General features: G+C 38.2%; 1 protein-coding gene across 1 annotated transcript; it reads left to right on the forward strand.

The window, feature by feature from the left end:
• Positions 1–695: 695 nt before the first annotated feature.
• On the forward strand, positions 696–12,536 carry TMIGD1 (transmembrane and immunoglobulin domain containing 1). The gene is made up of 6 exons (XM_006214413.4): positions 696–816; positions 2,347–2,450; positions 3,385–3,663; positions 6,914–7,192; positions 11,297–11,400; positions 12,492–12,536. The coding sequence occupies exons 2-6, from the start codon at positions 2,369–2,371 to the stop codon at positions 12,534–12,536; spliced, it is 789 nt and encodes a 262-aa protein (XP_006214475.1). The 5' UTR covers positions 696–816; positions 2,347–2,368.
• Positions 12,537–22,379: the final 9,843 nt, after the last annotated feature.

Here is a 22,379-nt window from a genome sequence, read left to right on the forward strand (position 1 = left end):
GTGCTTAACCAAAGTGTTAAAATGTACAGATAACCATAAATATTCTCTTATTCTAGTCTTTTTTGTGTGTGTAAATATATATATATATGTATGTGTGTGTGTGTGTATATATATATATATTTCTAGTCTTGTATGAATGGGAATAATAGTACTTCCAGATAAAATTCATGTTGTAAAACCACTATAAATATATGTATTTTTAACCAAAAAAAATTATCTTCATATTTCTAGTTCTTGAAAGTGTAAAGCAAGGATTCTCAGTCAGGTGAGTGCCTCAGAGGTATAAAAACTTCCCCTGCCATGCCTGGCTTGGTACAGTTTATATACTAGGCTTGGGTGACCAGTGGTAAGTAATACTTTCCAGCATTATTTAAGTTGTGTGGAATCTTCCAATGTTTTGGCTTCTGTGAAAATCAAATTTCCCCTCAGACTTGCCCCACTGCAGTTCTCAGGCTGTCAGATTATCAAGCACAGCCATTTAACGAGCCTGACAACTTTAAGTGAGATGCGCTACAAATTTTTGCACAAGGTCAGGCTTTCTTAGAGCGATGACATCGCTGTTAGTAATATCTGACCCCACCTAGTGACCTAAGTACACATAAAAACTTAGATCTTAAGATGTCTTTCCCAATTACTGTCTTCTCTAAGAGTCCACAGAGAGAAACAGACTTTGAACCCAATGTATTTTATTTATTTGACCTTACTGTCATAAAGTGTTCAAATTCAAGTATTGTAAAGATGGTAACAGGCAAAGGATCATGGTTCCTGGAGAGAGGAAAGACTGGCCAAGGAAATCAGCTTTTCAGAGCTTAGCGGGTAAGTGGTAAGATTTTGTCTTACATAGAAACTAGAGAGTCATGAAAATTAAAAACAAGTCAAGTGAGGGAAATTCATTTTGAAAATGAATTTGCTGTCTTGAGGTGGGATGGAAAGGGAAACAGCAATCTTTTTCCTTAATAGGGAAGGTAAGATCTGCCAAGAAGCCCACACTCTCAGTATTTATTAAGCACCTACAGTTCACAGTGCTTGAGAAAACTCTAACCAAATTCTGAAATCATCACAGAGTTAACAATGCTGTGATAGAAATCTAACTGGCAAAATTTTTTAATTACAAAAGAATCAATAGCGTCTTATTGAAAGATTGATGTAGGCTTGCCAGCCAGAAAGGGTGAGCTTGGCAGGAACAAAATCCGCCCCTGTCATGACGGGCCTGGGATGGGGAGGGGCAGAACCAGCACCCAAAGGTCACAGATACATTCCAGCTCCTGAAGGTCTGTATTCGTGTTAATGAGGTAGAACTCCTAGTTGCTAAGGCCTGTAGAGTGGCCAGGGACTGGAAGGGATTAATAGCAGCTTCTTAAAGGAAGATATTATTAATTTAGGCAGGAGGGTAGTTGAACATGGCCTTAGGAGTCCTGGATTCAAATCCTGACCTTAACATTTACAAATTATATAATCTGACATTTGGTCAAATTGTATAATCTCTTCATAGCCTTCAAGAGACCTCAAGAAGGTTGTTAGGGGCTTAATTGGGATTGAAATAATGTATGTAAAGTGTTTAGCACAATGACTGTTGCTTAGAAAGCATTCATACACGTTTCTGCTGTATTCTTAGTGGTACTGCTGAAAGGAAATGATAGATACACGTCTTTCCCAGGTGGAAGCAGGGAATATCTTCGGGAGAGAGATGGCAGTAGCAAAAGCACAGAAGAAGGGAGAAAAGAGGCCTGTGTTATTTATTATTCTTAGTCCATGCTGGGTCAAGGGGGAGGTGTGTTATGAGGGGGAGAGTAGTGAAGGGAAGTGGGAAAGCAGAGATTAACGTGGTTTGGAACTAGAGGCTGTGTTGCAATTGAGTGTTTTGTAAGGTACAAACCATTTGAATCTATGGGATTTCGAACAGTATTAGCAGAGAGCAACTTTACAAAAATGACCCAGGAGAGGCTTTCAAAACAAGAATTATTTTTTTCAGTAGGAGCTGTCTGAGTAGAAAGCAAGTTTCATTTCTCTTTCTAATAAAATGACATTCTAGAGATATCAATGTCTCTAGGAAAGGTTTCATCTTCCCCAGGGCTGCCCTGTAGCTGCCCTCCATCTGATAGCCTATATCCTTGTGGTTTCCTTTTTTGCTGTCTAAAAAAAAAAAAAAAAAACCCTTAATACTAGAAGTACTTTGAACTTAGTAGTCAGAACAGGGTTGTTTAATTAAAAACTAGAAATAGTACCGTTATAACTGAGATGACTCATCTGGGACTTTATTTTAAATATATAATAGGCAAGAGGAAGGTTCATAAACTCAGTGTAGACCAAAGTACGGAACCAACTGCACTCTTTTCCCCCTGGCAGATCAGACTCAAATTCATTAAAGATGGCACGGAAGACCAGCAGCCTGATGCAGACGTGCAGGCTTCTTCTCTTAGTGATTTTATTTCTGCCATGCGAGATGACAAGTAAGTTAACATTCTTTCTGGTCTCTTTTTAAATAAGGAAAATTTCAGGTTAAAAAATGACCAGTGGGCATTGGGAAAACACAAAATTCAAACTGGAATGACTACGCAGTTGGTATGGCTCAGAGTAAAGAAGATAAAATAATTAGTATCAGGAATGCAAGACCAAACTTGTCGACAATCTTATCTAATCAGAAATGTTTTCAAATCAGCTTTTGCCCAGAGACATTTTCAATTTTGATATTTTTACAGAAATTGTTAGAGATGTAATTTACATTGTGCCTGTTCACCTAGTATTATGTCTTAAATGTTTTTCCATTTTGCAATAGTCCTTTCTTTCTCCTTTGCACTTCCCCACTCCCACCCCCTTAGTATGCTATTTCTAATCCCTTGAAGTAAACAGTTTAGGTCTGGTAAGTATTCCTCCACCTATTTCTCTATTTTTATCAATCCTATTCAATATATAGATACGATTTTTCCCAAGATTTTTCCATATGTATGTGTGTATGTATGTGTGTGTGTATAAGTGGGGTAATTCCATACATAATGTTTTTAACCCAGTGGTTCTCAAACTTCATTGCACATTAGAATAGCCTGGGGGTTTTAAAAACCCTAATCAATGCCCAGGTTATACTAATATTAATTAATCAGAATGTCTGGGGGTGGGAGCCAGGCATTAGTACGTTTTTGAACATTCCCCAGGTGATTTCAGTGTTCGGGAAAACTTGGTCATCGTCATTTTAACCTTTTCCTTTTTAAAATTAATAATACATTCTAGATCCTTTTCCTTATAAAATCATATAGACCGATATGACTATTTTTAATCATTGTAGAGTATTTCATTGTACTGATTTAATATAATCTATTTAACCAAGTCTCTAATTATGGCCATTTAGATTGCTCACTCTATATTAATAATTTCTTCCTGCACTCCCAGGTTCTGTTTTAACTGTGAATGGTAAAACTGAAAGCTATACTCTGGACACTGAGCCTGGACTCCAAGAGTCTCTGAGATGCGCTGTTCAAAACCATACCAGAGAGGAAGAACTTCTCTGGTACCGAGAAGACAGGAAAGTGGATTTGAAATCTGGAAACAAAATCAACTCCAGCTCTGTCTGTGTCTCTTCCATCAGTGAGGAGGACCATGGCATCACCTTCACCTGCAAACTGCAGAGAAATCAGTCAGTGTCCGTCTCAGTGGTGCTGCACGTCACCTGTGAGTGAGGGGAAAGAAACCGCTAGTCGGTCTGTGTTGTCTGTATGACATGAAGTGGTAAATGAACTCTGGGTCTGAAGAGTATGTGCATTTTAACATTTGCTTGATGCTGCCAAATTGCCCTGTGTATGCTCCTAACAATGCATAGGGGACCTACTTCACCTATTGCCCCACACCCTCGTGAGCCCAATCATCCTCAAATTCTAAGAATCTGCCAACCTGATTTGAAATTTTATTCTCATTTTCTAAATTAAGAACGAGGGTGTTCACCTTTTCATATACGCATTGGCTTTTCATGTTTCTTTCCTGTGAAATGCCTGCTTATGTCCTTTACTCAAGTTTTCTACAGGTTATTTGCCTTTGTTCTTACTGACTTATATAAAGGCTTTGTGTAGGAAGGAAATTAGCCTTCTGTCATTTTGAATTGTAACTACTTCTTTTATTTATTTTTGAATTTTCAAATAGTTCTTTTTTTTGCCATATTTGAAATTTTAAATGTTTATGTATTTTAAATTACAAAACTTTTCTTTTGTGGTTTCTAGCTTTTGTGTTCTATTTAGAAAGATATTCATTGGGAATCTTTTAATGTCACTTTAAAACCCTCAAAGGTGAAGCTCTTTCATGGTTGGGTTCCAGGTATTGGTAACCCATTGGTGGCACTATCTGGAGTTAGTGGTCCTTTGAATGATTCTATGGAGGCGATCATGTTGGTGGTTTGGGTGGAAAGGTGGTTCTACATGAGGGAGGTGTGGATGGTGTGGTGAGCGGTGATGTGAGAGAAGGTAATAATACGGTGTGGTCTGGTAGAAAGAGCTCTGGACTTGAAACCTAGTAGTAAAAAGTCAAAGCCATTTGACCCTATGAGTTCAGCAAACTTTTCTGTGAAAAATTGATGCCATTGCTCCTGAGATAAAAAGGTGGAGAAAATGTCAAGGAATCCAGTTCTGGAATCTGCTAGCTTGAGTCTCCAGAATGAATCATTTGCATGTTCCTGGGAAAAGGAAATTTGTTTTTTATTTTCTATGAACTGATAAAATGTGATTTTTAGTAAGCTACCTCTTTACTTGGTTAGAATCCAAGACTGTCAGGAGACCTTGGAGGTCTTGTAAGCCCTATAAAATGACAGATGAGGAAACTTGAGGCCAAGAATGAGGGCCTGAATTATCACAGCTTGAGCTGCAAACAGAACACAAATTCCCAGGCTCCTAATCTAGTGCTATTCCCATTGCACCTTCTTAAGAGAGATATGGCAGAAAGGCCAATAAAATGATTCAGTGGCTCAAAGAAATGATTTTCATTTTCCAGCCTGAATACACATTTAAAATTATCTTTATTATAACCTCCTAAATATTATTGTTGCATGCGTATATAAAAAACCAATTGGTCAGTGATTCATAGTGACAATAACTGACACAAACTCATCAACCAATAAATCAAAATGAGGTCATAAAGTGACAAGAATATCATGTACAATCCTGAGGAAGTATTACAGATTATTGTTACAAATGGAGCATGGAGAACTAAATGGAAGTTGATAGTACACTGTTTGGAGGAAGGTGGGCTGGAACTTCCTTCATACATTGTTGCTGAAAGTATAAATTGGGCCTCTTTTGCAGTATCTATCAAAATTTAAAGTGCACCTACCTGACCGAGGGTTTCTACTTTGAGATGTTAATCTTGGAATGCATATGCATAAAAAGACATATACAAGGAAGTTTACTGAAGCATTGTTTAGCGTTTTAAAAATAAAAATAACCTGATGCCCATCAAAATAAAATGATTAAAGAGTCATATATTACATTATAGCACTTGAAAAGCAATGAGCTAGATCTCTGTGATTCAGTGTGAATATATTTCAAAAGCATACAAGTTACTGAGAGAATGAAGTCTCTTATGTAAACCCTCCTCATCCTCCTAAAACAATACAATGTATTTCCTATGGGTACATCGTACGTATAAAAACCTATTTTTAAAAAGCTACAAGTATTACATCAAATTCATAGCAATAGGTATCTGTGAGAAGTTAGGAAGTGACCAGGATGGAGTCAAGGAGGGCCTTATCTTTACCTGAAATATATTAATTTTTTAAAAAGGAAATACTCACGTATAACTGATATGCTTTAAAGTTGACCTTAAATAGTTGAAAAAAAAAAAGGAACAAATAATAAGACCCGTCCATAAGTGGAACTGGTATATTTTGGCAATTATATTCTCTACTCTCACAGCTTCCTTCATATCTGAATACCATATTACATCCTTGTTGGATGTGGATACAAAATTCAAGAACATCCCAAAGAGCAACAAAATGTCATTCTTCTGAGAGAGTTATTAATAGCATAGCCTACTCAGGGTCTAATTATTCAGTGTGCAGATTACACAAGCTCCTTTTTTCCTCCTCCTCTGCCTCTATCTCATTCCTGCTGCCCACTTTTCATGCATTTTATTACTCTTCTGTACCTTAGCCAAAAAAAAAAATAAATAAATGTAAGGAGCATGGAGAAGAGGGGAGAGTCAGCTCAGCCATTTCTCCCCTTAGATGCTGGAAAGCCCTGGTGGGAGTGAGGGTTGGATTTATTTGGTGAAGATAAATGTGTTTGACTATCTGTGGGTCTACATTTGTCCTTATCATGGAGGGAGTAAGGAGTTGCTTACACAAAGGGATGAGAGGGACTCAAGGTCACGCTCACCTTCCATAGGTGCCAGAGTTACCACGATTGGAGCACCTTCTAGGGGGAGGACATTGTTTCTAGAGGAGCACTGAGGAGATGCAAATATGCATTGGTAAAAATGTGGCCAGGGCAAGGGTAGTTAGACAAAACACAAAAACGGAGTGTGTGAGGAGCCCTCAACACTACTGCCTCAAATGACCACTACAAAAATAATGGTACTAGCACTGTAGGAAATTCTTTACAGGCATTAATTCATTTAATCTTCACAGCAACTCATGAGGTAGGTGTTATCCCACTTTTTAAATGAGGAAACTGAGCAGTTACTTAGCAGCTAAGTAACTTTCTCAAAGCCACAGGAAGTGGTGTAGATGGAATTAGGGCTCACAGCATTGCCTGTTTTCTTAATATTATATGGTTTTATCCAACATTAGCACAGATTGATACATAGCATACAGTAGGTACTCAATAAAGTTTTGTCAAATGAGTGAATGACTTATGAGATAGACTGAAGGAAGATCTTGAACATTGACAGTAAACTACTGCTTATCTTCTAATTTAACCTAAATGCTTGAGTCTTGTAGTTCCTCCTCTCCTAAGCGGAGATGACTTCCAAACAGCTGAGGAAGGCAGCAACGTGAAGTTGGTTTGCAATGTGAAATCCAACCCCCAGGCTCAAATGATGTGGTACAAGAACAGCAGCATCTTGAATTTAGAGAAAGACCATCACCAAATCCAACAGACAAGTGAGTATCTTCAACTGTCAATCACCAAAATCCAGAAATCTGACAATGGAACCTACACCTGTATTGCAAATTCATCTGTGGAAATGAAGACCAAGGACTTTCACCTTATTGTCAAAGGTAACTTATTTATTTATTTATTTATTTATTTATTTATTTATTTATTTATTTATTTATTTAAATATAGTTGATTTACAATATATTAGTTTCAGGTGTACAGCATAGTGATTCAATGTTTTTATAGATTATACTCCCTGTAACATAATCCAAAATAATGGCTATATTTCCTTATGCTGTAATATCCTTGTTGCTTCTATTTTATACATAGCAGTTTGTATCTCATAATCCTATACCCCAATCTTCTCTCGCCCCATCCCCTCTCCCCACTGGTACCTACTAGTTTGTTTTCTATATCTGTGAGTCTGGTTCTGTTTTGTTATATACACACACACACACACACACACACATATACATACATACACACACATATACACATATATATATATACACATTTGTTTATTTTTTATTCCACATATAAGTGATAATATATAGTATTTGTCTTTCTCTGTCAAATGGACAGAGAGCATAATACTCTGCAGGTTCATACACAAAGGTAACTCTCTTTTTAAGTAATACCTAGCACAGTGCAAAACTCAGATAGATGCTCAGTAAATATTTTTCATGACAACAAATGATGATGACAATTATGATTAGTAGCTAGGGTTTTTTCTTTGTTTGTTTGAGAATTATCTCCATCCAAGGAGGTCTCCACTAAGAATTCTGGTCCTTTTTAGGGGAATTATATCCATTCCATACAGGATACTTCTTTTTGAGCAAAGCTCCTTTTCTAGAAACAAGTAGTAGGAGACAGTTCTGTTTGGCTTTTATGGAAGAGTATCTCCATGAATTCTCTTAGGTAACAAGGTTTGTAGGAACTGGACTTTTGAGTTAACAGCCTAATGACAAACAGAAGAGAAGTCATAAACACAAAGAAAAAAGATACTGACTAGATAAGAAAATGAATCTATAAAATCACTCCTAACTCTGAAATTGTAAACTTTAGGCTAATCAGAAGAAGGAGTGGAGGAAAATGGGGGGGAAAAGTCCCTTCTCTTGGCTTCATGCTTCCTCTACCTAGGTTTGTGACCTCTGCAATAAGAAGGAACAAATGAAGTTCCAAGTGTTTTTTCCCTCCTTATATTTCTCATTTATACAGAATGAGAAAGGCAAGATACCTGGTGTGGCAGATGCAGAAAATGCTCATGTACACATTTCCTGGTCTGAGGCCAGTATGCTAGGAGCAGCCAAACAAGCTGAAGCTCCTGTATTTTGTTAAAGCATCATTCACTTTGTCATTTGCCTCCCTGTGCCCACTCATTGTCTTTCTTGCCAGACCCCAGGAAGCCAACTGAAGCCCTGCCAGAAGTGTTGGAGGTGTGACCATAGGGCTTTTTATTGGGGTACCAACAGAGCGGCTGGTGGGAAGGAAGAGCTGCTGCCAACTGAATGCCCATCACTGTGATTACTGGCGTGTTCAGTAATTTATCCTGCAGAGCAGTGACAGTATACCCAGGGGCTACTTGCTTTAAAAACCAAACCCACAAATTCTTGGTTAAGAAGGAGTCATAATTGCTCTATGTCACCTTAAAAACATACAGCTTGGGTGGCAAACAGGATGCCAGCTTGGCAAATTAGCTTTTAGGTGGGCAGAATCCTGTTTTGGGTGCTCTTCTAAACCAAATGGTTTTTCTTATTTCTTTTTGCTTTATTGCTTCCCTGGCTGTTGGCTGCCTTAAGAGCATAAGCTCTCTGCTGCTGGTGCTCAGGCTAAATGTCAGGTTTGCCATTAGCTCTCCCAGCTTCACAGCTCAATGGGGTAGTTTCTAAATGAGGCCACACAAAGTGGAAAATGACATCACAGCGCTTTTCTTGAGCACAAGATTTTAGCCACACGTTGGGATTATTTTACCATAATGAACATGGGCGGTGGCGGGGGGCGAGGATACCAGGTCTGGTTACAAATAAGAGAGTAAATGGGAGAGATGCGGTTACACCTGCCAAACTCACTTTCAACAGAAACTAGGAATCTAAAGTGAGCCAATGGCTCAAGCATTTTATTTCAGTTTGTTTATGGAATGAAAACTGTCACATGTGGCTTCATGTCATTTAGCTTGGTAAAAATATTCTGATCTGTAACTGAATTCTGATTTTTTATCCTAATTGGCCCACCTTTGCCTCCCCTCATTTTCATATTTTTCCTTGGCACTGAAAGTAGAAGGGGTTTCCAGTAAGAAGCCCTTGGGTGCCTCCCAGGTCTGGCTATTACAGAGTCAGGGCTCACAAGAAGTCACATTGAGCAGAGTTTCTCCAGAGGTTTGGTGCAACCCACACCCTCATAAGAATAATTTTTAGCAACAGCCAAAAGAGAGCAAGAGTAAAGGATGCTTAATCTACTTACTCCCTAAAATTATCCTGAGCAGGAACTAGACACATAATGGAGAAGAAAACAGTTAAAACAGTGAAACACTTAAAACAGTGAAACGTTTAAAATGGTTAAAACAGTTGAAAGACAAGTGTTAGTGTGTCATACAATTACAGAGGGGTAAATCCTGTTTCATAATCTTGAGGCACACAGGGCTTCAAGATTAAATCTAAAGATTCAAGATTAATCTAAAGTTTTCTCTTCCCCTTCTCCCTTCCTTGCACCCCTTATATACTATCTCATGACTCTTTGTCCTTTATAATACTATCTCAATCTGCAGTTTCTGTTTTTTTAAATGTCTGTTTCTCCCACTAGAATTTGAGCTCCACAAAGGCAGGAGGCTTCCATGCCTGTCCTATTTTTTGCAGGGCTGAGGACAGCGCCTAACAAACAGTAGTCATTTAGCAAAAATTTGTTGACTGCACTCAATCCACAAACTCACTTGTACAATAAAAAACACACGGTTTCCTATAAATTCCCAAAATTTTACCTTAGCCAAGATTGGAGACCCTTCCCCTCCTAGGGTGGCACCAGAATCCAGGGGCTTAGACAGAGTCATTTAAATACCCTTGTTGATCTCAACCACTCTTACTTTTGAAAGGTTCATCCCATATCATGTCAAACATTAAAATGAAGCACATGAAGTATGCCTTTTTGCTGTGAAAATTTTGGAAGGATATGTATAACTTGCATACATTTTGAATTTTATTATAAATAAGTTATTAGTTTGGCTCTTGAGGTTTAAACATCATTATTATTATTAACAGTGGGGCTATAGTTGACACAAAGTTACATTTTATAGATGCTTAAACATTTATTAATTTTGATTAATTTTGCCACTTTACTTTTGTATTTTGGAGCCAATGCTTTCTTTCCAGGTCTCTTGGAAATATTTTCATAGGCTCTTGGAAAGCTTATAAGCACAGGCACTGTGCCAGGAGTGCCTGGTGAACAAAATAGCTCTGAGCTTACCTGGTGCTCAGAAAATAAAGGAATAGGCTTTCATTTCTAGGCTATCATGGTTGGTGCTGCTGTCTGCTGAGCCCAAGTTAGCTGTAGGCTCTCTGTTCTTCCATACCATTTACAGACGTATGAAAATCTTTGCCAAAGTTGGGAAGACTGATACTTCAAATTCTACTTCCCCAGAGGCACCAGGCAGCCACCCTGTATAATGTCTTCTCACCTGCTTGGGGCACTATCACAGTACAGCTACGAGGGTCCCACTGCTCCTGGGGCCCACAGACCCCTCTCTCCTTAGTCTAGCAGGTTCCTCACCTTTTCTCTTCATGCTCTTAAAACCTTCCTTCCCCTCCTTCCCCCTCAGGGATACCCCCCAATTCTTTTGGGCTTTTCGAAAGACAGGAAAAAACATTGCTTTCACTACTTGTGCTTTATATGACGAAAATTATGAAAGAAGAAAGCACAAGACGATCTGACTACCTGCTTTGGGGGGTCATTCCCATTTCACTAAATTATCCTTCCAAAAAGGAATGGATTCAAAACCTGTCTCTGCTCGTCACTGGCTCTGTAACTCTGGATGAGTAAACTAACCTCTCAAAGTCCCTGGTTCCTCACCTGTAAAAGAGGATAACAATACCTTTCAGGATTGTTTGGAGACTTTAATTAAGAGGATGAAAGAAAGGTTAAGTGCAAGGCACCCTGGCTGGAATACATTAGAAGTACATAAATTAGAAGCATAGAAATGTTAGTTTCTCATTTTCTGTGTTTGACATTTCCAACAGATAGAACTTCCACTGTGCCAATAGAACCCATTATTGCTGCATGTGTTGTGGTCTTTCTGACCTTGTGCTTCGGACTGGTTGCTAGAAGACACAGAATAATGAAGGTATCTAAGTATTCTAAGCTAAAAATTCATCTAAATAAAGGCAGAGAACCGGTTATAGAAGTGACTATAGCGTTAGGACCCATACTTGGACAACTTGGTCTCCCTACCATGAGATCTAAAATGGAAGTCGCTCAAGGGAGTAAAAATTGTACATATATTGAGTGCAGCTTTACAAAGAATAGACAAAGTGCATTTGGATAAGACCTGAATGAAAATAGCTGTGGTGTTAGAAGTAGGGGCTGATTTTTCTTCCTTCTAAAATTCTCTATATTGTTGCTATGGTACCTTTGGTACAATAAATAAATATGAAGAGGCACATCTGGTCTGGATTCAGAGATCTGCATGAAAAAGATGGCACCTTGGAGTACAGCCATATGCCTTGCTGTGGTGGGCCGGTGTCTGAATGGCTGAATGGTCACCCTTGTTGGTTAGCATGATGCAGAGCAGCTGCATGCACAGGTTAATGCTATGCATTTGACTGTATGAAAGGGAGGTAAATGTGGCAGAAAGCTTCTAAGTCTCTTCTTGGCCAGCATGGCCCAGGCTGAGTTCATTATCCAGCAAGAGGCACTGTCCTTGAAACATATGGTAATTGGGTGTTATTCAGGGGAAAAATGTCTCCCAAGAAGAAATCCACCCCCCTACCAATTCCAATCCAAAGCAAATTTTTCCTACAAAAAAAGAAATACTCGGCGGTAGGGAGGGTATAGCTCAAGTGGTAGAGTGCATGCTGAGCAAGCATGAGGTCCTGGGTTCAATCCCTAGTACCTAGATTCAAAAACTAACTAAATAAACATAATTCCCCTACAAAAAAAGAAAAAGAAAGAAAGAAAGAAAAAGAAATACTCAACTACCTAAGAATCCTAGAAGCATTTTGATGTAAGAATTACATCTCTAGAGCAAATAAAAATGATTAATGTGGTTAAAGAGATAATACCTAGACCAGTGCAGAGGTGGCTGTAATCTTCTACTTAAGATGAACAGACATTTGGATTTCCTGTCCTTAGAGCCACCTTGATGCATTCAAAATGTTTATCCATGGGCCTTAGCAAAACAGGCAAACTCATTGCCCTTGTCGTGTTTGCTTTCAGCTCTGCATAAAGAATAATGATCCTCAAAGTGAAACAGCTCTGTAAGTACTCTGGGCTGGGGCCAATGATTTTCCATAAGCAGTTGGGTAGCAGTGGTTTATCATAAAGCCCATCCTGGGCAAACTCCTGAGATGGGAGGTGCTAGAAGGTGAAGTGGTTCACAGGGGAGTGGAGGGTGGAGGAGAATCTTCCTCCATTTTAAAGGAAGACAGGTGAGGCTAGGTTGGAAGGTCGCCTAGAACTGAGAATACCTTTGGTCTTAAGCTACCTCAATTTTGGGCGAATGCTTGTGCAACTGCATTTTATTGCCACATAATGTAAATGTCTGAGAGGGCTTACCCTGGGGGGAAGCCACTGCTGTATTCTCCTTCACAACCAGGTCAGAAGCCACATTCCTTATCCTAAATACTGCCTTCTCTTTGGAGCTTCCCTTAGTCTGTTGGCTCTAGTGTACAAGAAGTGGACAGTGGGTACAAAACACAGAGGCATTCTTTCCAAGAGTATGAATTTTGTTTTGTATTTTTGTCTTAGTGCTGTGATCATTATAATTAATTTCTTGATTCATTTCAGATGAGAAAGCTGAGATGCCATCTAATACAGCAAGAGTTTTGCATCAGGACTTCCTTGATTTATGTAGTCCCATCTGTATTTATTGCTATTATTAAATTCATTCCTGTCAGATTGTCAGAGGTTATGAAGAAGTGTTTCATTAAGCATTTAGCAGTAGTTGTTATGACTAATTTGATATACTTGCAGAACATTTTCAGGAAGAAAACTGTTAAGCATGAAAAGTAAGATTTTGTTAAGTCTTCTCCTTGAAGGATATGTTAATTAATTGAGATTTGTTCTGAAAAGGTTAGTACCTATTTACATTTAGTATGTATTTTCCTAGGTAGAAGACTAACAGACATTTGGGTTTCATAAATCAGTACAGTACTAAAAAAAGAAAAAAATTAAGGGTTGGGGGGGCAACATAGAATGATCAATTTTTTTAAGTTGTCAAGGAAGCACATAAATAACATCAATTATCATCTACCTTCACTGTCATTTCATAAAAGAAAAGTTTTAGGACTAAAAAAGGATATAATCTCAGAATATAAGATAGTCCTTTAAATGGAAAAAATGTAGTGTTATTAAAAAAAAATCAACATATGTCCTTCTTTATCCCATCTCATCATGGTTGACACAATAAAAAACTTTGTGAGATTTATGTAGTGAAGATGAAACAACAGGGGACAGGGGCTGGCCAGCATGTTTGTTTCCAGGTATCCTTTGCCCTTTTTGCATAGCCATTTGCAAAGATGCAGTTATATTATGAATCAGCCTGTATTCTTTTCATATACCTCAATTTAGAATTGCAGCTCTCTTATAATTTATCACTGACTTTCCCCAATTCCATTCCTTCTTCATTTTTTTCCATAAGAATTTCTGTTTCACTTTCCCACACAACTAGGGTAGGTTATTGGGAGAGGCAGCCCTGGCTAGAAGCAGCTTTGATGCTCTGCTGTGCCCTCACTCTGTCTTATGAAAAAAAAAAATTGTTTTTGCTCTAATATTGCAGTAGCTAAATGTGCCACAGAGAGAAAGAGATCTGCTGTCAGACAGGTGGTGAAAAGCTGCTTATTGTCACAGAAGCAAAGAGAAGAAATGAGCAGAATGTATGAAACCTTAATAGTCTCATTTCTAAGGGGAACAGACACATCCTTCTGTTAGGCTTCTCTTTGCTTCCTTGGAAACGTCAGCATAAAATGGAGAGAAAGAGAGACCATTAAAGACTGTGGTTCACAGATTTCTCTGTCTTCTTGGGGGCTCCAGCAGGTTTCGTGGGAAGCCTTCAGATCATGTCCCTTATTTGGGATTTCCCAAACAAGCATGTGAAAGCCCTGTGACAATGCCGTAAGGATGAGATAGGAGGATTGTGAAAATCGGAAAGTTCAGACAATTAAGTAGAAGTCTGGAGATCATATACAAAAAACAGATCTTAGGCAATAGTGTGTTGGGCTAGTTTAAAGTGGAAAAGGAAACAGAAAAGCTTACATATCTAATTGGACTTGGAATCAGGAGATCTGAGTTCCAGTCTTGGCTGTGCTACCTTGGGCAAGTCCTTTTCCCTCTCTTGGGTCTTTGGGAAATAAGAAGGTTGGATTAGGAAGATCAAATTTAATTTTTTCTTTCTTTCCTTCCTTCCTTCCTTTCCTTCTTTCTTCCTTTCTTCCTTTCTTTCTTCCTTCCTTTCTTTTTCTTTTTTTTACACAGGTACTGGGGATTGAACCCAGGACCACATGCATGCTAAGCATGCACTCTACCACTGGGCTATACCCTCCTCCAAGTTTAATTTTCATGTTAGCGTGAAAATTCTGTGATTCTCAAAAGATTCTCACATCGTTTAGTTAAATGCTGGAAGAAGATGGCAAGAAAGACTAAAAATGTAATACCTCTGCCCACCTAGTAGAATTATGAATCAGCTTTGTACTAGGACATGTAACAACCCTTGCGAATTACAGGTCATCAGGAAGAAGTTTCTTCACCCTTATAAAACACAGTGACCTTGTACATTAGCATGGACAAGGAAGCTTAACTAGTTTTAACAGAGCATGACAATTTTATAAGTGGTCATGGCCATTCATTTTATTTTACAGTTTTGGAAAAAAACAGAGTCTATATTAAAAACCATGTCTATTATTTAAAATTAGAAGTTAGCCTAGCTCCTGACTTAGAAAGACATGAAATTCCAGGGCTCAAAAGAAACCCCACAGCCTTTCCCCAATGTCTTCTCTATCTACTGTGAAATATCTGAAATTCCAACATTCCCTCATCGGGTTTTGAGCCTTTGAACTACAAAAGCCAGTGGAAAAGTGACAGAAAAATCCAGTTGCTCCTTTCTCAACCTTTCAACCAATAAGGACATACATTTTATCACTATAATTTTTCTTCTTCTTAGGCCCCATAATTTGAAAGAACTGATCTATCAAACAAATTTTAGTTATTAAATAATAATAATCTGTTTTCCCAATTTAAAAAACATTAATCAATGATATCTACTTGTCTGTCTGAGCTTCTTTCATGACACTACAATTACTCAGTTTATGTAATTCCATTTAAAAGCAAATAAATCTGGTATTACAGTTAATGTCTCCCAGTCTTTTAGAGGTTAACAATATAATCATTGCCATTAGGCTTTTTGAATAATTGAAGATAGCTTACAAACTCTCTTCCTCACCAACTTTACCGTTGTCATCATCAGCATCATGACTACTTTCCTGAACCTATAGGCCAGAAGTCATAAAGTCAGGGGTCAAGCAGATCAATGAGGAAAGCAGGCTAGATGTAAAACAATAGGGAGTGATGGGGACTGTGGCAAATAGCACATCTATGTCTAAAAGAGGGCTAATAGTTACCATTAGGAACAGATCTTCTGATTCTTTAAGAGAAGTCAGAAATCTGGATTTTTATGTGTAATTCTCCTAATTTAATAAAAACTTAAAAAAAATCCTGTATGTTGAGGTGTAGAAGAATCCTCTCACCTCACTATATGCCATTCTCTGTTAGTAACCTAGTATTGACCTGGGCTTTCGTTGTTTCATGGAGATTTTTGTGAAAGAGCTCTTGTAATTTTCTTTCATAGTCTCCTCTCCTCTAAAACTCAGGTATGATCACAAGGAGCTAAGTCAGAGGACAGTCAGTTATACAGGAACGCCTCAGAGATATTGTGGGTTTGGTACCAGACCACTGCAACAAAGCAAGTATCGCAATAAAGAGAGTCACACGAATTTTTTTGGTTTCCCAGTGCATATAAAAGTTATGTTTACACTTTACTATAGTCTATTAAGTGTGCAATAGCATTATGTCTAAAAAAGCAATGTACATACCTTAATTAAAAAAGAACTTTATTACTAAAAAAAGCTAACCACCATCTGAACCTTTAGTGAGTTATAAATCTTTTTGCTGGTAATGAGTCTTGCCTCAATGCTGATGGCTGCTGACTGATCAGGGTGGTGGTTGCTGAAGGTTGGGGTAGCTGTGGCAATTTCTTAGAACAAGACAACAATGAACAGTGGCATTTGCTACATCAATTGATTCTTCCTTTCACAAATGATTTCTCTGTAGCATGTCAAATGCAGTCTGACAGCATTTTACCCACAGTAGAACTTCTTTCAAAACTGGAGTCAATCCCCTCAAACCCTGCTGCAGGTTTATCAGCTAAGTTTATGTCATATTCTAAATCCTTTGTTGTCATTTCAACAATCTTCACAGCATCTTCACCAGGAGTAGATTCCATCTCAAGAAATCACTTTCTTTGCTCATCCATAAGAAGCAGCTCCTCATCCAATTCAAGTTTGATCATAAGATTGCAGCTATGCAGTCACATCTTCAGGCTCCACTTCTAATTCTAGTCCTCTTGCTTTATCTACCGCATCTGCAATTACTTCCTGCACTGAAGTCTTGAACCCCTCAAAGTCACGAGAGTTGGAATCAACTTCTTGTTAATGCTGGTATTTTGATGTCTTCCCATGAATTACGAATGTTCTTGATATGCAGCATCTAGCATGGTGAATCCTTTCCAGAAGGTTTTCAACTGACTGCCCAGATCTATCAGAGGAATCACTATCTATGGGAGCTATAGCCTTATGAAATGTATTTCTTAAATAATAAGACTTGAAAGTTGAAATTACTCCTTGGCTGCAAAATGGATGTTGTGTTAGCAGACATGAAAACAAAATTAATATTATTGTACATCTCCATCAGAGCCCTTGGGTGACCAGATGCATTGTCAACAAGCAGTCATATTTTGAAAGGAATCTTTTTTTTTTCTGAGCAGTAGGTCTCAACAGTAGGCTACAAATATTCAGTAAACTATATTGTAAACAGATGTGCTGTCATCCAAGCTTTGTTATTCCATTTAAAGAGCACAGGCAGAGTAGATTTAGCATAATTCTTAAGGGCCCTGGGATTTTTGGAATGGTAAATGAGCACTGGCTTCAACTTAAAGTCATCAGCCACATTAGCCCCTAATAAGAGAGCCAGCCTTTCCTTTGAAGCTTTGAAGCCAGGCACCGACCTCTCCTCTCTGGCTATAGCATCCTCTTCCAACAGAAGGCTGTTTCATCTACATTAAAATCTGCTGTTTAGTGTAGCCACCTTCATTAATTAATTAATCTTCATTAATCTTAGCTAGACCTTCTGGATGACTTGCTGCAGCTTCCACATCAGCACTTGCTTCATCTTGCATTTTTATGCTACGGACATGGCTTCTTCCCTTAAATCTCATGAACCAACATCAACTAGTTTCAAACTTTTCTTCTGCAGCTTCCTCACCTCTATCAGCCTTCACAGAACTGAAGAGAGTAAGGGCCTTGCTCTGGATTAGGCTTTGGCTTAAGGGAATGTTGTGGCTGGTTTGACCTTGTATCCAGACCACTAAAACTTTCTCCATATCAGCAATAAGGCTGTTTTGCTTTCTTATCATTTGTGTGTTCACTGGAATAGCACTTTTTATATCCGTCAAGAACTTATCCTTTGCATTCACAGCTTGTCTGTTTAGCACAAGAGGGCTAGCTTTCAGCCTACCTCAGCTTTTGACATGCCTTTCTCCCAAAGTTTAAGAGTGAGAGACATGCAACTCTTCACTTCAACTCTTTGAGGCCATTGTAAGGTTATTAATTAGCCTAATTTCAACATTGCTGTTTCAGAGAATAGGGAGGCCCAAGGAGGGGGAGAGAATTCTACAGGGAAACAGCTGGTGTGTGGAGCTGTCAGAACACACACAACATTTATCAATTGTTTGCTGTCTTACATGGGCGCAGTTCATGGCGCCCCAAAACAATTACAATAGTAACATCAAAGATCACTGATGACAAATCACCGTAACAAATATAGTAATCATGAAAAATTTTGAAATATTGTCAGAATTATCAAAATGTGACACAGAGACACAAGGTGAGCAAATGTTGGAAAATTGGCACAATAGACTTACTAGACACAGGGTTGCCGTACACTTTCAATTTATAAAAAACACAATATCTGTGAAACGCAATAAAGTGAAGTACAATAAAATGAGGTCTGCTTGTGCTGTGCTAAGGACTTTACCTGCATTATTTGATCCTGTAAACAACTCTATAAAGTAGTCATAATTGTCTCAACTCTGATGATGAGGACACTTGGGCTCAGAATACTTAACTAACTTATAGAGAGTGAGTAAGCTGGAACTCATACCAAGCTGATCCAAAGCCTGGGGCCTGGAATAGGCGAGAAGATATCACAGAAGGCGCAAAGGTTGAATAATAAAGACAAACTACCTCTCTCATAATTTGCCAAGAGTGATGTCAGCATCAATCCAACTTGTAATGACTTACAGAGAATTTTGTTGAGTAAAGGAAATTTAAAACAATTCTAGTTGGAGAACCTTTTGAAAATGATACAACACCCCTTGAGATAATCTGAGATATCCTGTAGTGTTGCATAATCAGAGCTGAGAAATGCTGCCCTAAATATTTGCTTGTCTTTCTGATGATAATAACCACCAAGTATTACTTTTTGCCAAAGGGTTTGCATAGATAATTTCTTGTCATTGCAATAACTCTAACAAGGTAGGTGTTAGAATCCTCATTTTACAGATGAGGAAATTGAGGATTAGAGAAACAAAATAATATGCTCACTCACACAACTAGCATGAAGTGTAGTTGGGATTCAAACCCAAGGCAGTCTGGCCGCACAGTTCATGCTCCTCTTTCTATACTGCACTGTCTTGGAGCCAAAGGATGAAAAAAAGGTATTAGAATGTGACTGATTGAAAACATCTTGCTGCTTTAGGAGTTTGGGGGCTGTGGCAGAGATACACATCATTCACTGACTATCCTTGTGCTCTTCACATTTCCCTGCCCCTTTGCCATTAGCTAGCCCACGTGACTAGTTCTAGTCAAAGGGCTATGGATAGAATTAATCATGTCACTTCTGCGCAAAGCAAAGAAGAATGGGTGTCTGTTCTTTCATTTCTTTCTTTCTCTGCCATGGCAACTGTGGAGCGATGTCAGAGCATCGGTCAGCCTAGGACTCTGAAAAACGATGTGGAACAGAACTACCTACTCAGGTGTTAGTGAGAAATAGACCCCTGTGTGAAACCACTAGGTTTTATGATTAATTTGTTACTGTAGCATAACTTAGCCTATCCTAACTAGTTTAGATGTTTTCATTGGCATAGTTCAAATACTTACAAAATTTTCCCTATAATAAGAATTTGGGAGAAAGTTTAATCTAGTTTAATTAAATAATGCTTAATTTTAAGGGCAAGTTCAGTATAACCTCCACCCCTCCCACCAGGGACCCTTAGTCATATAAAATACTGAATAATCTGCAATAAAATCATACTTTTCCCTTGAATAGACTTACATCTATTGACAACACATCTTTAAGGAAATAGGACAGCAGTAGTGCCAGCCAGAAGAAAATTAATTTATCTCATTTTATTAAAGAGTAAATAATAAATTACAAACTATACTTAATCTCATACCAGTGACTACAGAAAACAAAATCTAAAATCACAAATTCTTTAGCACTCAGGTAGTCTTTTTTTCAAGAGCTTACCTCTGCAACATTGAGGTTGTTACATAGCCAACAACTTACACCATGGGTAATTTTCACTTACGTAATACAGGAAAACATGGAGGATACCACTGTGAACTTTCTAAACACCTGAGTTCTTACAGAATTGTGTGCATATTAAGAAAAAATTGGAGATCTGGCATTTCTGTCAACAGATTCCTATAGTAAAGTGTTGCTGTGGAAACTCATGAACTATTTGTCTTTATTTCTTTGGACAATCTTGGTGGTAATAACAGTGTCAACCTCTGTTTAAATTACAGGTATTATTAACAGCAGTCTCTTACATTTTCATGTTACCTTATGATCTACAAAAGATTTTACACATATCTTGTTTGATCCTCATAGCCACTCTGTGAGATAGGTATTGATATCATTATTTATGATGTGCAACTGGAGATACTAAAGTTCAGAAAGGTTAAATGATCTGTCCAAGGTCACATAGCTTACATGAAGAGTCACTCCTCCCATCACTCTGCCTTTTGGCCCTAATAAGTACTACAATTGCTCTCAGTTCTTTAAGTTTTATACAGGACAATCACTCAGCCCTTTTGCCTTATGTCTGTCTGCCAGTAAGAATGGAGATAGAAGGTGATAAATTCACACACACAATTGTTAGGACTTTTCAAAATTAAGTTCTCTGAGTTTCCTGCAGTACAGCAATATCACGTAACAATAGTTACTCTTCTATAAGCACTTACCTTGTCCTGTCCTAAGCACTTTAAATATAACTCACATAATCCTTATTACAATCACATAACAAAAGGCCTATTTTTATTATACCCATTTTACAGGGGAAGAAAACTGAGGCACAGAAAATTTAAGTTATATGTCCTGGGTCACACAGCTTGTTAATGGCTGAACCAGAATTTAGACCAAGGTGGTATGCCTTCTGGGTCCTTACACTAGGCAAAATTGTCTCTTACATTACGAACTAGCTTATATAGTACTCCATATATGGTGGGAACAAACATATATGGACTCATTTAATCTCTATTAGTGGCACATTTAACATTTGACTTCAAATAGAAATTAGATACAGAGAGGGAAGAAAAAGACAACAGGTGAAAAAGGAGGGCGAGAGAGACAAACAAATTGACAGACAGGAAGACAACCTAAAAATGCCTGCGATGAGGCCTGGCATTCAACACAAAGAACTTGTGCCCTGAAGGGAGCATGAGGTGAGGAGGGGAACCAGCTCCCCTGGCCAGCCGTAGTTCCCTTGTGGCTCTTAAAGTGTGAGCATCTCATGTGCTGAGGATGAGTCTAGTGTCCAAGGATCTGCCAACTTCATTTGGTTCCCAACCAAAGAAACAGCAATCTCTTCCCATAACGGAATAGAACCCTGCTCTTCTGTGCGTATTAATACAAGGTGCTTGGGTCTCTGAAGTGATACTTTCCCAACGAATTTCCAAGGATAGTTTCGCATATAATCGATTTTTGCCTGACTTTGGAATTTAATCCCTGCATAAGCCACAACCTGTTTTTATCACTGAACATGATTGGAGCCAAAGGGAATAGTTGGATTCCTGTAATTTGTAGCACAACTCTACTGTATATATTCAGCATTGCTCATGGAAAAGTTTTAACTACCAGACGTACATGAAACCTCCAGATGTACAAACAGTTGCTTTGAAAAACAGGCCTCTCCTCCTGGCTCGGCCACTAATGAGCTGTCTAGCTCAAAGATGTCACATGATCTTTCAGAGATTCCAAACTGAGGGACTGGACCAAAAGACAATCTCTAACATCCTATAAGCCCTCATATTATATGATTGACATATAAAAAAAAATTAATGGTAATGAAACAACTCTTAGGAAGTCTTACTACTTCCTTGTGTGTCATTCTGCAAACTATATGTTCCTTTTGCAACAAATTCTCATCACCAAACAGGTCATTTTTCACTCCAACTGTCATTTGTAGGTTTTATATACAGCTCAAGGGCATCATTTAAAACATTCCACCATGGAGGATATAAACTTCATTGTCACTAAAGAATCATAGCCTTGGATTCCTGAATTTTATAGTTATGGTACTCATAAAAGTGTTTAATAACAAACTCGGCTCACTTGGAAATTACCAGTCTAAAGGACTTTGCTCCAATTTGACATGTGGATCGTATTTGGTTTTAAGGAAATATTTAATGACTTATTAACAGTTTCATATTTCTGCTAAAGATCTCTGTACAATCTCTTTTGATCACTCTAGATGTAAGCATAACATGTTTCATGATTCCACAACACTATTACTCATCTAATTAAGGCTTCTATCATTGATTCTTGTTTGTCACG

This window comes from Vicugna pacos, chromosome 16, assembly GCF_048564905.1.
Source record: "Vicugna pacos chromosome 16, VicPac4, whole genome shotgun sequence".
Classification (NCBI taxonomy): Eukaryota; Metazoa; Chordata; class Mammalia; order Artiodactyla; family Camelidae; genus Vicugna; species Vicugna pacos.